This window comes from Battus philenor, unplaced genomic scaffold, assembly GCF_028537555.1.
Source record: "Battus philenor isolate CCGP_79_NKW_IND1 unplaced genomic scaffold, ilBatPhil1.0.hap1 SCAF_4, whole genome shotgun sequence".
Lineage (NCBI taxonomy): Eukaryota > Metazoa > Arthropoda > Insecta > Lepidoptera > Papilionidae > Battus > Battus philenor.
In genome coordinates this window covers 13,019,543-13,033,693 of record NW_027181704.1, presented here as the reverse complement: position 1 = coordinate 13,033,693, position 14,151 = coordinate 13,019,543, and the positions used below count along the sequence as shown (strand labels likewise).

General features: G+C 36.4%; 1 protein-coding gene and 1 non-coding gene across 2 annotated transcripts; both read left to right on the top strand.

The window, feature by feature from the left end:
- The first annotated feature begins 220 nt into the window (after nucleotides 1-220).
- LOC137928997 (cubilin-like) lies at nucleotides 221-11,527 on the top strand. Its single transcript, XM_068772008.1, has one exon. It carries the CDS (start codon nucleotides 221-223, stop codon nucleotides 11,423-11,425), a length of 11,205 nt encoding a protein of 3,734 aa, XP_068628109.1. The 3' UTR covers nucleotides 11,426-11,527.
- A 973-nt stretch (nucleotides 11,528-12,500) lies between these two features.
- TRNAD-GUC (transfer RNA aspartic acid (anticodon GUC)) lies at nucleotides 12,501-12,572 on the top strand. The gene has a single exon. It is a non-coding gene; the product is annotated as a tRNA-Asp (tRNA).
- The last annotated feature ends 1,579 nt before the right edge of the window (nucleotides 12,573-14,151 follow it).

Here is a 14,151-nt window from a genome sequence, read left to right as displayed (position 1 = left end):
ATTTGAACCTACAACCGCATGTTTACGATATCGTCTACAACCGCTACGCTGCTATTTAAATGCTTATCACAATATTAAGTTGCATATGGTTTATAAATTGTAATCACGTAATATAAGCTAGGGGCGTTAACGAATAACGCCCCCATAACTATGTTTAACGATATGGCCAGGGGCTGTCACAGTCCGCAGCTACTCATGCAAGGCATCACGCCAGTGGACCATGTCGCTGGAAGTGTTTCGCTACTTGTGCCTTATAACATTCTTCAATGTCCTCGTCAATAGTCAAGATCTTCAAGACCGTCCTAAAATCAAAACGGCAGAAGGCGACCTTATTTTGGAACCTGGATTCAACAAAAATATTTATTTACGTCCTAATGGTCCGAAATCAAACGTATTCGCAGGTGAATTAAACTTGCTTAAAAATTTCAGTATCACGACTGCGTCTGGACAAACACAAGGTCAAATATTTAACACAGACGTCGACAATTATTTTGAAGGACCAAATGGTGTTTTGAAACGCCTTCAGAATTTAGAAAACCAGAATAATCCATTCCTAAACGGTTTACTCTTCAACATTTCATTACTTTCAAGAAAGGTCAATCGATTGTCTGTTAGAGTTTCGCAGTTACAGACACAAACGAACCGAAGAGTAAACAGCTGTCAATCGAATCCTTGTCAACACGGCGGTACTTGCTTAAACTTGATGACTGGCTATTACTGTCTATGTCCTACAAATTGGGAAGGAACCGATTGCGACATAGATGTAAACGAATGTCGGAATTTCGCTGGAACTGATTTGGGATGCCAAAACGGTGCGACTTGTATAAATAGACCTGGATCATATGAGTGTTTTTGTAGATCAGGTTGGTTCGGTTTACACTGTACACGAAAAGCGAAAGATTGTTCTGGAGGAGATTTTGAAATGTGTGGTCACGGTACCTGCTTACCTGTGACATCTGGAGAAGGAATTAAATGTATTTGTGATCAAGGCTGGACAACGAATGGCACAGGCATTGCCTGCCTCACAGATGTTAATGAATGTGAATTATCCGAAAGTGCACGTTGTTCTGTGAATCCTAGAGTTGAATGTATTAATCTTCCTGGCTCATTTCGATGTGGCCAATGTCCATCTGGATACGAGGGAAATGGATATGTTTGTTACGATATCGACGAGTGCTCCACATTGCCTAATGGAGGTTGCAGCATTATTCCCTTCGTTTCTTGCCATAATACAATCGGATCAAGAATTTGCGGGCCATGCCCTTCCGGATATGAGGGCGACGGTGTTACCTGTGCTTGGAGAGGTTCGTGTAACATAAATCATGGCGGATGTCATCCTTCAGCGGAATGCGTTGAAAACAGGTTTGGTTTTGCCGGAAGAATGGTGCAATGTGTTTGTCCTAGTGGAATGAATGGAGACGGTGTGGGTGTTCACGGGTGCTTTGTATCTACAGCAGATAATTCAACATTTCAATGTGAGAATAATCCATGCGGCGCACACGGACAGTGTCATCCTCTTCGAACTGGATACACTTGCATCTGTCATAAAGGTTTTAAAGGTGTACATTGCGATAATCCTTTAAATTCATGTGAAAATAATCCATGTCGCAATGGAGGTAGTTGTCACGCAGATGAAAGTTCTTCTCAAGGATTTAGGTGTGAATGCACTGCGCTTTATTCAGGCGACCTTTGCCAAACACATACAACTATATGTGGTGGTGTATTTAATCATGAAGAAGGTAGTATAATATATCCCTTATCTAATACAACGTACAGTCATAATGCTCGATGTGCTTGGGTAATTCATACGATACCAGAAAAAGTTATAAACGTGACGTTTAGTAAATTCAATTTAGAAACAAGTCCAGAATGTCTTTATGACTTTTTACAAATACACGACGGTCGAAGTTCAGCTAGTCAGTTGATAGGAAGATTTTGCGGCAGTGATTTCCCTCTCGGTGGAAACATTTTATCTAGTCACAACAATCTTTATTTCTGGTTCCGGTCAGATCAAAGTATAGCAAAAGAAGGTTTCGCGTTACACTGGACCAGTACAAATCCAGTTTGTGGCGGAGAAATAGACGCCAGTACTCACGGTCATATTAGTTCCCCCGGTTCTCCCGGTACATACCCACCGAATAGAGATTGCTACTGGCATTTAACGACTACTTTAGGCAAAAGAATACAATTGCACTTTTTCGCACTTGACATTGAAACACATTCTAATTGTAGTTTTGATTACCTTGCTATTTACGATGGCGGACACCTGACTGATCCCCTATTGGAAAAATATTGTAACTCGACTCAACCAGCGCCGGTGCAATCCGTCGGGTCCGAGCTTATGATTCATTTTCATTCCGATGCCTACAATACTGGTCACGGTTTTCAAATAGCATACGCGCCTATTGAAGGTATACCAGGGTGCGGAGGTTACTTTACCGAATATAGAGGTGAAATTACATCACCAACTTATAACGGAAAATATCTAAACGGCCTACTTTGTGAGTATAAGATTAAAACTAGTGAAGATACAAAAGTCCGCATTACTTTCGTTTCTTTTTCACTAGAGAATTCATTCCGATGCAAGTATGACTACCTAAAAATTTACGATGGCCCATCCTCGGATTCTCGTTTTGTAGGTAAATTTTGTGGCCAGAGGCATCCTAAATCGTACACTTCATCTTCAAATTCCTTATTTATTAAATTTAAGTCCGATCATACAATGTCAACCGAAGGTTTCAAAATAACTTATGAAGCAGTATGTTATAAGACATTCTATGGAGACAGTGGTATCATAAAATCTCCTGGATATCCTATTAGATATCCAGAGAATAGAGTTTGTGAATATATCATCAGTACTACTCCAGGCAAAGCGATTCAACTAACTTTCCAAGACTTCGATCTTGAAAATAATCGGTACACTGATTGCCAGTATGATAGAGTGGAAATCAAAGACGGTCCAGACGTTAACTCAACTTCACTTGGAATCTTTTGCGGGACGGGAAACATACCCCCAATGCTAATTTCTTCGTTAAATTACATGTACATCCGTTTTAAATCTGACATGAGCATTTCAGGCACTGGATTTTATGCAAATTACACGACCATCGAAACTGAATGTGGAGGCATCCACAGGGAATCTACTGGTATGATCAACCACCCCTCTGATAGTGAAACGAAATATAAAAATGATCAAAAATGTACCTGGATGATACTTGCTCCTGCCGGTATGCACATCAAATTAACATGGAACAGATTTAATCTAGAAAATGATATTCGAGCTTCATGTAGCCATGATTTTGTGGAACTCTACGAAATAGACGATTATAATGACCGCAGTGTTCTTGGTCGATATTGTGGTAAAACATTACCACCCATCATTACAACTTCTACGAATAAACTCATGATAAAGTTTGAATCCGACAATAGCGTACGAGAAAGCGGATTCTCACTTTCTTATTCATTTTTGGATGAGAAGTCGCACTGCGGAGGATTTTTAGTAAAATCTCATGGGTATATCTATACACCCGGATGGCCAAATCTGTATGAACCAAATCGTGATTGTATTTGGACAATAACTGCACCCGTTGGACAACAGATTATGATTAATATAACGGATTTTGATTTAGAACGGCCCATAAGAGATAAATGTGACCTTGGAGATTTCCTAGAAATAAGAAACGGAGCTTCAGCAAACTCTCCATTGATAGGAAAATATTGCGGAAGAATTAAATCAAAACGTATTATATCAACCGCGAACAAGATGTATTTACACTTCCATTCCGACTTTTACTTGCAAGGACGTGGTTTTGAGATCAAATGGGACGGCAGCATTACAGGATGTGGCGGCACACTCACCAGTGTGAGCGGAACAATATCGTCGCCCAACTATCCCGATAATTATAACGAAAATGCAGAATGTTTTTACAAAATAATAACAAGTGGTGGTTCTCGAATTCAAATTTCCTTTACAGAATTGGACTTAGAAAGGACTTACCAATGTATGGACGACTATATAGAAATATTTGACGGCAGGGACGCAAACGCAGCCAGCCTGGGTAAATATTGTACAATGTCATCTGCTTTAAATCATATCGAAACAAGTAGTAATTACGCTTACATTAAATTCAGATCTGATATTTATTTGAGCGGCAAAGGCTTCTTATTAAACTATAATACGATTTGTCAGTGTAATATATCAGGTAACTATGGCGTTGTCGAGAGTCCAGGCTTTCCTAGTAATTACCCTCTATACTCAAATTGTCTTTGGTCTATTAAAGTTCCTCCAGGTAATAAAATTAACATAACGTTTACGCATTTTGAGATTTTTAAGACCACCCGTTTTTATCATCCATGGATGAGACAACCTAATGTTTTATCACTTCGATTATCTAGCGATAATTGCGATTTAGATTATGTACAAATAAGTGAAACGTCCGATACATCAGTTTCTAAAAAGATTTGTGGTTCTTCTATGCCAAAACCTTTACATATCCAGAGTAACAAAGTAAATATTAAATTTGTGTCGGGAGGATATTTTCCCAAAAGTGGTTTTCGCTTAGAATGGGTGAGAGATGGTTGCGGCGGTCGCATTCAAAAGAAAGTCGGCCTCTTGTCATTTGACAAAAAAATGTCTGCGGCTGAAAATGAAATAAATTGCGAATGGTTAATAGAAACTCCGCAAGGTACCAGTGTCACTATAACTTTTTCTGAGCTTTATATGTCTGACACTAATAACTGCACGATAGATGCGATAGAAGTGTATAATGGCCAAAGTGTTGATGCACCACTTTTGTCAAAAATTTGCCACCGCGGAAGGTCATCTATTCAAGGCAGTTCAAACATAATATTGATAAAATTTGTGAAAAAGTCCTCTCTTAGAAATGTCTATTTTAACTCTTATTTTGATTCATTTAAAACTGGATGTGGTGGGAAATTAATGTCGAAAACGGGTATGATTTATTCTCATAATTATCCCAAAAATTATGACGATAACTTGGATTGCATTTGGTCAATAACAGTGCCTAACAACCACCGAATACAATTGAATATTCTCGATTTAGACTTATACTCAGATGATAATGACGATTCTTGCGGTGATACAATTAAGATTTACGAAACAGATAATATTTTGAATTCAAACTATAGCTATCGTATCTGTCCGAGAACAAATATTTCTCGAATTATATCTAAGAGTAACAAATTAAGCTTACAATTCCTCACAAATGACGAAGGAACCGCCAAAGGTTTTAAAGCTTCTTTCGCTATGACTTGCGGTGCGCGCATTGTAGCTGAAAACGATGGAATTATAAACAATCAATTTTTACCTGTTGATTCAAGTGAAAATTGTACATGGATATTACTAGCACCAACACCTAGTCAAAAAATAAAGCTAACTATAACGAAAATGTCTATTCCAAAAGATTCTGCAACTATTACTAATACGAATCGACCATGCCCATCTTCCTTTATCAGAGTACTCGACGGTGACGATGAACTTTCACCATTGATTGATGAATACTGTGGTATTAAAATTCCACCAACAATCATAAGCCGTGGCAGTGCAATGACAATAGTGTTTGGTTCATACAATGGTAATAATTCAGGAACATTTTCAGCACACTATTCAAGTTTAATTTCAGCTTGTGGTGGCCAGTTATCATCTGAAGAAGGTACTATCGCTTCTGCAAATTATCCTCAATCATACCCTTATGACACTGATTGTGAATGGATATTAACTACATCGCCAGGTAATAAAGTGTATATATCATTTGAAGCATTTGACTTGGAGTATTCAGAGGGATGTAACGAGGATTATTTAGAAGTACGAGAAAATAACGGTAGCGGAAATCTGATAGGAGTATACTGTGGAAACCAAATCCCTACCAATACAACAACTGGCACCAGGCTTTACATAAAATTCCATAGCGACAGTAAAGATTCTGGACAGGGCTTCTTAATTCATTACGGATTTTTGCATGGAAATGATATTACTGGATTATCAAGAGGTGAAGTTGCTTCTCCTCTGTTTCCTGAGAAATACGAGGGCCAAGGAGTGTACACATGGCGTGTAACCATACCAAACACTGTACCTATTAATCTACGTCTGAATTATTTAGAAATCCATAACCATGGAGCTATTTGCCGAAACTATCTTGCTATATACGACGGTTATAATGAAGAGGCTCCACTTCTTGGACAGATATGTGGACTTCTTATAAACCAATTCCAATCATACAAGACGACTTCAAATGTCTTCTATCTTAAATTTAATTTAGAAGAATCCCATACGGGATCTATATTCCATTTACATTGGGCAGAAGCTGATTATGATATTGAGTCTGAAATTAAGGAAAATATTACCTGTGGTTTCAACAGTACTGAAACAGTTCTACCGGGCCAAAGTGTTGTTTTTAAAACTCCTAATTATCCAGAATCTTACGAAAATAATATGAATTGTGTGTGGATTTTTAAATCATCACCCGGGCGTCATTTAGTATTAGCGTTTCAAGACTTTTCTATAGAAGAATCTCAAAATTGTTTCGCAGATCGAGTCTCTGTATACACCTCGAGCACTTTAGATCAATGGGAAATTGTAAAAGAAAACATATGTGAATATGAAGCCATCAAGAAATCGCTGAATGCGTCCACGTACTTAAAAGTTCAATTTAAAACAGATTCATCAGTAACTCAGAAAGGGTTTTCAGCCACAGTTGCATCGACGTGCGGGGGTCTACTTTTCAACTCAGGCATTGTAGAACCAACGTGGCTTGATAGCCAGAACATATACACAAGTAAGATGCGTTGCGAATGGACACTTAAAGTGCGTCCAGGAAGAAATATTAAAATGTCTTTTGAAAATTTCAATATTACTGACACCTCGTGCTCTTCATATGTTATCTTACGTAACGGTGAAACGAGAGAGTCGCCTTTATTAGGCGATGGCAGATACTGCGGGTACTCACACGAAACGAAAAATGAAATCATATCCTCCAGTAATGCAGTTTTTGTAAGTTACGTAACTTATAACGTAAGACATTCTACTAATTTCCAAAGTTTCAAATTATATTTTGAAGAACAAAATATTGTATGTGGTTCAACGTCTACTCTAGATTTTGGTCACTCATGGGAAATAATTACTTCACCTAATTATCCCTCTGTGCCGCCACCTTATACAGAATGTATCTGGATTTTCACTGGTCCTCCGGGTGAAATTTTACGAATCGATTTTATAGACAGGTTTGACTTAGAACGGTCAGAATCATGTACAACGGAATTTATAGAAGTAAGGGAAGGGTCAACAGACCTTTCCCCAATAAAGGGTAGGTATTGCAGTGATAGACCTGGAACTGTTAAAACTACTAACAATTTACTATACATCAAATATTCAACCCAACTGTCGGAACCAAGAAATGGTTTTAAAGCTAACATATCTATAGATGTTTGTGGTGGTACAATCATAGCAAATCATGGAACTTTGACGTCACCTGGCTATCCGCACATGCAAAAGTTGCCGTATGGTTCTATTTGTAAGTGGCATATTATTGGAACAACTATTTTTAGCTTAAAGCTTCAACTCAAAGATCTCAATCTTCCTGATTCTGAAGTACCATGCGCTACAAAACTAACAATTACCGGAAAAACTTTGCCAGTAAACAACACTGAAACTATTTTAAAAGAATTTTGTAACGACGACATTGAATCATACACGACACCCATCGAGACATTCACCAACGAAGTTATCGTTACACTTTATATTGGCAAACCAAACGTTTGGGATCAAAGTTCAGAATCAAGAGGTTTTCGTTTAATATTTAATTCGTGGAGATCGACTTGTGGCAACACTGTAACAACACCAGAAGGATTTCTGACTACACCGGGTTATCCAAAATTCACAACATTACGATTTTGTCAATGGAAAATTAAACTACCAGACTCTAAAAGACGGGTACGCTTGGAACTTATCGACTTTGATGTAACCAATCATCGCATAGGAATATATAATGACATAAACTTCCAAACACTTATACAAAAAATACCTGATACTAACTATTCGTCAACAGTAAAAGTTTTTGAATCATCGGGAAGTAACTTGGGAATGTATCTATGGTTAAAACCATTTGGATCAACTACTCATCGTTTCAAAGCCCAATTCACTTCAGATTCTGAAGCATTATGTGGCGGAACTCTTGATGGAAATAACGGGGAATTACAAGATCCAGATCTTGATAGATCTTACATTTGTGAATGGAACTTTAAGTACGATGAAGACACAAATAAAACCATTGCCAAGCATACTATAGTTGTTCAGGTTAATATAAATTCATCGTCTCTTAATAACATCTGCCGATTTACCGAGTCCCGTTTATATATAAAGTCTATTATAACTGAAGATCTTACAATGGTTCGATCTGTATGCGGTAAAAACAATGAAGTAACCTATAAACTTCCATCAACTGAAATGGTTCTTAAAGCAATTAAAAATTCTGACAATGTTTTAAATTTCCATGTTAAATGGAAAATGCAACCATGCGGCGGAATGATTCATGTTAGTGAAGAAGCTGTTAATATTCTGGACTTACCGAACAATTACGATAAATCCTTAGATTGTGCCTGGATAGCGGTTTCACCACCAGGTGTCAAAGTTGAAATGAAATTAGAAGGAGAGTTTGAATTAGATTGTTCCAGTGAATATATACGCATTTACCAAGGTATAGCACAAATAGCAACAGTTATTGGTGACTATTGCAAAGACAGAATCCCTGAAAATCCCCTAATCACAACTTATAGACATACACTAGTTGAATATCATTCAAATGCTAAGAATAGTACAAAAGTAAGATTAATTACTAAAACTGCCATTAGTCAATGTGGAGGCTTACTTACGAAATACGAACGTCAGTTTTCATCGCCTAACTATCCTAAAAATTACATCAGTAATCAAGAGTGCATTTGGGAAATAAAAGCAGAACTGGGTAATAGAATATCTTTGCAATTTTATGACCGTTTCGTAGTTGAAGACAGACCGAATTGCACAAAAGACGCGATAATTATTTATGACTGGAGGGATAATGTATACGTCGAAGTTGCCAAACTTTGCGGACGGAGGCTACCACCTGCATATAACTCTACTTACAATCAAATGAAAGTTATTTTCCGTACTGACTCCGATATTAATTTAGATGGTTTTAAGGCGCAATGGAGTTCTATTTGTGGTGGAAATTATGTAGCTACTGAAAAGGAACAATTCTTGTATAGTCCTGGATATAACAATGAATACATGCCTTCTTTAAGATGCGAATATCGAATAACAGCTGTGGACAGTACCATACAAATGGAATTTTTAACATTCGATTTAGAAGGCTCGTATCCGTCATGTGAATACGATAACGTTACAATATCTTCTAACACTGCATACGATTATTTATATGAGACATATTGCGGAAAAGAACGCCCTCCACCTTTAAAAAATATACAAGAAGTTCATTTTACTTTGAACACAGACAGATACAGCAATAGGAAAGGCTTCAAAATATCCTATTCTATTTATACCTGCGGAGGTAAAGTTAATAACAATACGGTCATTAGTTTCGACAAGTACGAACATAATCTGAATTGCACCTGGATTATAGAAGCACCGGCCAATAAAATAATCGTACTTAGATTTGAATATATTGATATAGAGAGCACTTTTGAGTGCTACAATGATTATCTCGGAGCGTACGATGGATTAACTTTAGACATCAATAAACGTCTCGCTTTGATGTGTGGACATATAAATTCTAGTACTATAGTCAAAAGTACCGGAAATGAAATGTTATTACAATTTGTCACCGACAGCAGCGTTGCCTACAATGGTTTTAAAGTTGAAATTATTTTCAGTTATTCGGAATCTGTTGGGTGTGGAGGGCAAATAGATTTATACCCATCATCAAGCCATACTTTAAAATCACCGCTCATAGGAAATAGTTTTATATACGAAAATTATTTAGATTGCAATTGGTTCGTAAAAGCTCCCGAAGGGTATGTGGTGAATATTGATTTTGTATCTTTTCATATATCATCATGCTACAACGTAAATCAAACGGCCTTAGGATTTAGCAAATGCGATTGCGATTACGTTGAAATAAGAGATGGATTAAATCCAAATAACTTAGTCATAGGAAAATATTGTGGCCATACATTACCTCCAACATTACGCTCCTCATTGGATTACATGTCCATTCGCCTTTCGACAGATGGTGAAATTGGTAGTTCAGGTTTCGAAGCAGTATTGTCCGCAACAGAATCTATTTGCGGTGTAACTTTGCTTAATGTTACATATGATGTACAAACACTAAAATCGCCAAATTATAATTCAGGCAATATTCCACGCGGGTTACATTGCTCGTATCACTTAAACTCCGAAGCATACACTACTGTCCGTCTTTCAATTAAACATTTGGATTTGCAAGCAGGTTCCCCAGGTATCAATGAATGTAACAATGATCGTTTACTTATAACATACAGTCCTTCTTCTCATAATGCTTCGCTTGGTAAAGATTTTATAATAAATCAACAACTTAATAGCTTTTTAGATGTTTCCAATTTTTACGAACAAAGATTTCCTATAAGTACGGTACTGTGCGGAAATAAACATTCAATTGATATATACGTCACTGGAAATATCCTAATTAATTTAAAAACATCACCGGAACCGAGCCAAGCCGTTCATAAAGGATTTGAAATCGAATTCGCGACCACGGGTTTTTGCGGCAGAAATTACACGGATTCGCAGGGTAGAATAAAAGCAATGTATCCACCGTCAGACGGAGAAATACCTGATTGTTATACTCTTATCTCTGCCCCAGTGAATTATACAATATCCGTATACTTTATGTACGTTGCACCCGATTATGACAATGAAAAGGTTTATCTAGAAATATTCGATGGAGACAGTACAAAAGCTCCGAGTTTAATAAAGTTGTCTAAAGTAGTTTACGGCTACGCTACAGCATTTTCTACCGGAAGAAATTTACTTTTACATAATCATGCTCTTGACTCACACCTGTTGACAACGTTCGAAATGAACTACGTCATCACGGATAAAGGCCGTGGATGTGGTGGAAAATTGAACAACGTAGTAGGACGAGTAACCAGTCCGTTGTATCCCGAGGTTTATCGCAAGAAGAACACTTGTGAATGGGAATTGGAAACCCCACATGGTACACACTTAATGTTGAAATTTGAAGTATTCGATCTGGGTATATTATGTGACCAAAATTATGTTCAACTAGTTGACAGAAGTGGGAATACGATATCTACATATTGTTCGGAAACACCTGCGGACTACACTAGCGAAGATAACTACGTTAAAATTGTATTTAAAACTAATATGAATAATGGTGGAACCGGTTGGGTTGCAGATTTTGTTGCAATTGAATAGCGATAATATAATTTTTACTATGTACATGCAACACGAACCAGAACTAATAATTTATTTTACAGAAACTATTAAAATTACCAGAGTACTTATCAAGTATATATAAATTACTATTTACATAAAAACTTAAAACATGTTATTTATAAATCCAAAACATTTTTTTTTTAAGTTCAATCTAAGAATGTATTGTAAATCAACTTTTTTAATTTCACCAAACTAAAGTAGCAAAAGGATTGTTGAATATTAATAGTAAAAAAGTACCTTATATGTGAAGACTTAAACTTTTATAAGAACAAATGTAAAATTATCACCATTTCATCCCCCATTAAGATGAGACATGTAAGATTTGTAGAAAATGCTTATTTGGTACAGCATATAAAAGGTGGATTATTATACCTTTAGGTGTGCATAATTATAAGCTGTCTTAAATAAGATTATGAGTGCAACTAAAATCTGAAATTAACGCAAAATTTATCGATTAAATAAGGATACGTTTATTATAAATTAAATGTAAAATTTGTATTACTCTCTACTAATAATATACATTTTACAAGCTACTTTTGTAACTCCTAATAAAGATAATGAATAATGAAAATGTTTTATTTAAGTGTTTAATTAAAAAAAAACAGCTGTCGAGTTTCTGGCCGGCTCTTCTCACCAGATTATCATTCCGAGGCATTTGCAGCCTCATAATGTTAAAATAATTGACGATTCAAAAGTGCGTGTGAATGCTTATTTGACTAAAGTTTTATGTATTTGATTAAATAAAACTATGTTGTAATTACCTTCACGGAACTCTACTCTGCTCCTACGGGACTCAAGAAGAAGCCCACGTGGTAATTTGCAAGTAATTTTAATGTTAGGGCAATCTTAGAAAAGTCTGTTGTGTTCTCTACTTCTACTGTCGCTTAAAAAAGGTCGATGTCAGTATCGCGGGCATAATTCAACGAGTGTTACAAGGCGCAAAGTACTATAGTATATAATACTAGTGGAGCTCCAATACGTCATAGTGACGCATCGAAAATGGGAATCCTACGCGATAGTATAAATATAAGCTAAGTTTGATCAATATACAATATCCTCGGTAGTATAGTGGTAAGTATCCCCGCCTGTCACGCGGGAGACCGGGGTTCGATTCCCCGCCGGGGAGATGTTTTTTTACCTGACCTACTATTTCCGTGAGCTTAATACCAATGAAGCTGCACAAAGCCTACGTTGGCTAGCAACGTAATGTCCATTACATCAAATGCAGCAGTATAAACACTTACAGTTTACTTTGGACTTGGTGTTGGCATCACCTCCAAAACCTACCGGCTTGAGAAAAATTCTCACATCATCCAGTCCAGTCATAATGTTGTGGTAACAGTATATCTAGTTTATAGATTGTGATCTAAAAACTGTTCTTATTATAGCACTATTTATTGTTAATATGTCACTATAGAGTGAATAATTGACACCTAGATCAGTAACTTTGCAGTCAATAATTGTTTCTAGAATCTATAATGTACCGTCAAACAAACGTAAACAAAAATTAGTAATAAACTTAGTAGTTCATTAACATTTACACTTACATTAAATATAAATCCACATATATACAATATTTAAACGCTTTCCTTCACTCTTACACACCTACACCTACTGGTTCACATACATACACAAGCTCGCACGTGGAATTTCCGCATTCAGAAAATTCAAACGTGGCCACCACCGCATAGAAACTGCTACGTATCCGACTTATATGACGGAAAAATCTTTGTTAAACTCTAGTTAAACTCTTTTCATACGCAATTATTATTCACAGCGAATCGATCACCCGGTACATACGCAGGATGAAAAGAAAGCCCTGACCAGCAAGTACCTCTGTAAAGGGGGATTGACTTAAGAACTAGCTACTCATGAAGCTTTGGAACGGACGTCGTGATTGTATAACCTAGTGGTAAAAACAAAGAAGAAAAGAAATGTGCAGCATCATTGCTACCAGCATGCCGTATTTCTCGCTAAATAAAACACAAGAATCTGATAGATTATTAAGTAATAAAGGGGTGAGATGGTCAAACGTCCTCAGGTATAAGCTCTAAAATAAGCTCTGTGAGCTTTTTTACGCATATACAATGCTTTTGTTACAAATCCTGCGATTGATTACAGTAAAAATTGCACCGCTTGGACTTGCATTAAAGTAAACTTTAACATTAGAGGCTTGTCTTCGGGAGATTTCCTTATCTATGCAACTGTAAATTGTAAAATATTTTTAATATTAAAAGGAGTGGGGTGATAAAGAGTTCCGAATCGCTATGATAACATTACGTGAAGTTGTTATAGAGCCAAATACAATTTTTAAATCCTCCATACGCCTGTTATTAGTCAAAAGTTTGTGGCATACCGGGCTATTGATAGATACAATGAAATCTCCTCTGTTTGTGACAGAAAAAAGTCTGGCTGTCCACGGAGTGTTCATACGAAAAAGCATTAAGGGAAAGAATTCGAAGAAATCCTGTCTTAAAAGCTTTTTTAATCTGTTAATGACTTTATATTAATGTATTAAACTAACGCATTGTAGTAGTAATAAATATTGCGTAAGATAAAAAGTGTTTTTTTTTCTTTCTAAATTATTATTAATTATATATAAATATTATTTATAGCAAGATATATTATATAAGATATAACTACTTAGGTAGCTCAAAAATTTGTAATATATCAATAACATTAGAATTTTTACTCATATGATAAGC

Coding starts and splice junctions, on each gene's coding strand:
- LOC137928997 (XM_068772008.1), top strand. CDS start 221: ATGTCGCTGGAAGTGTTTCGCTACTTGTGCCTTATAACATTCTTCAAT.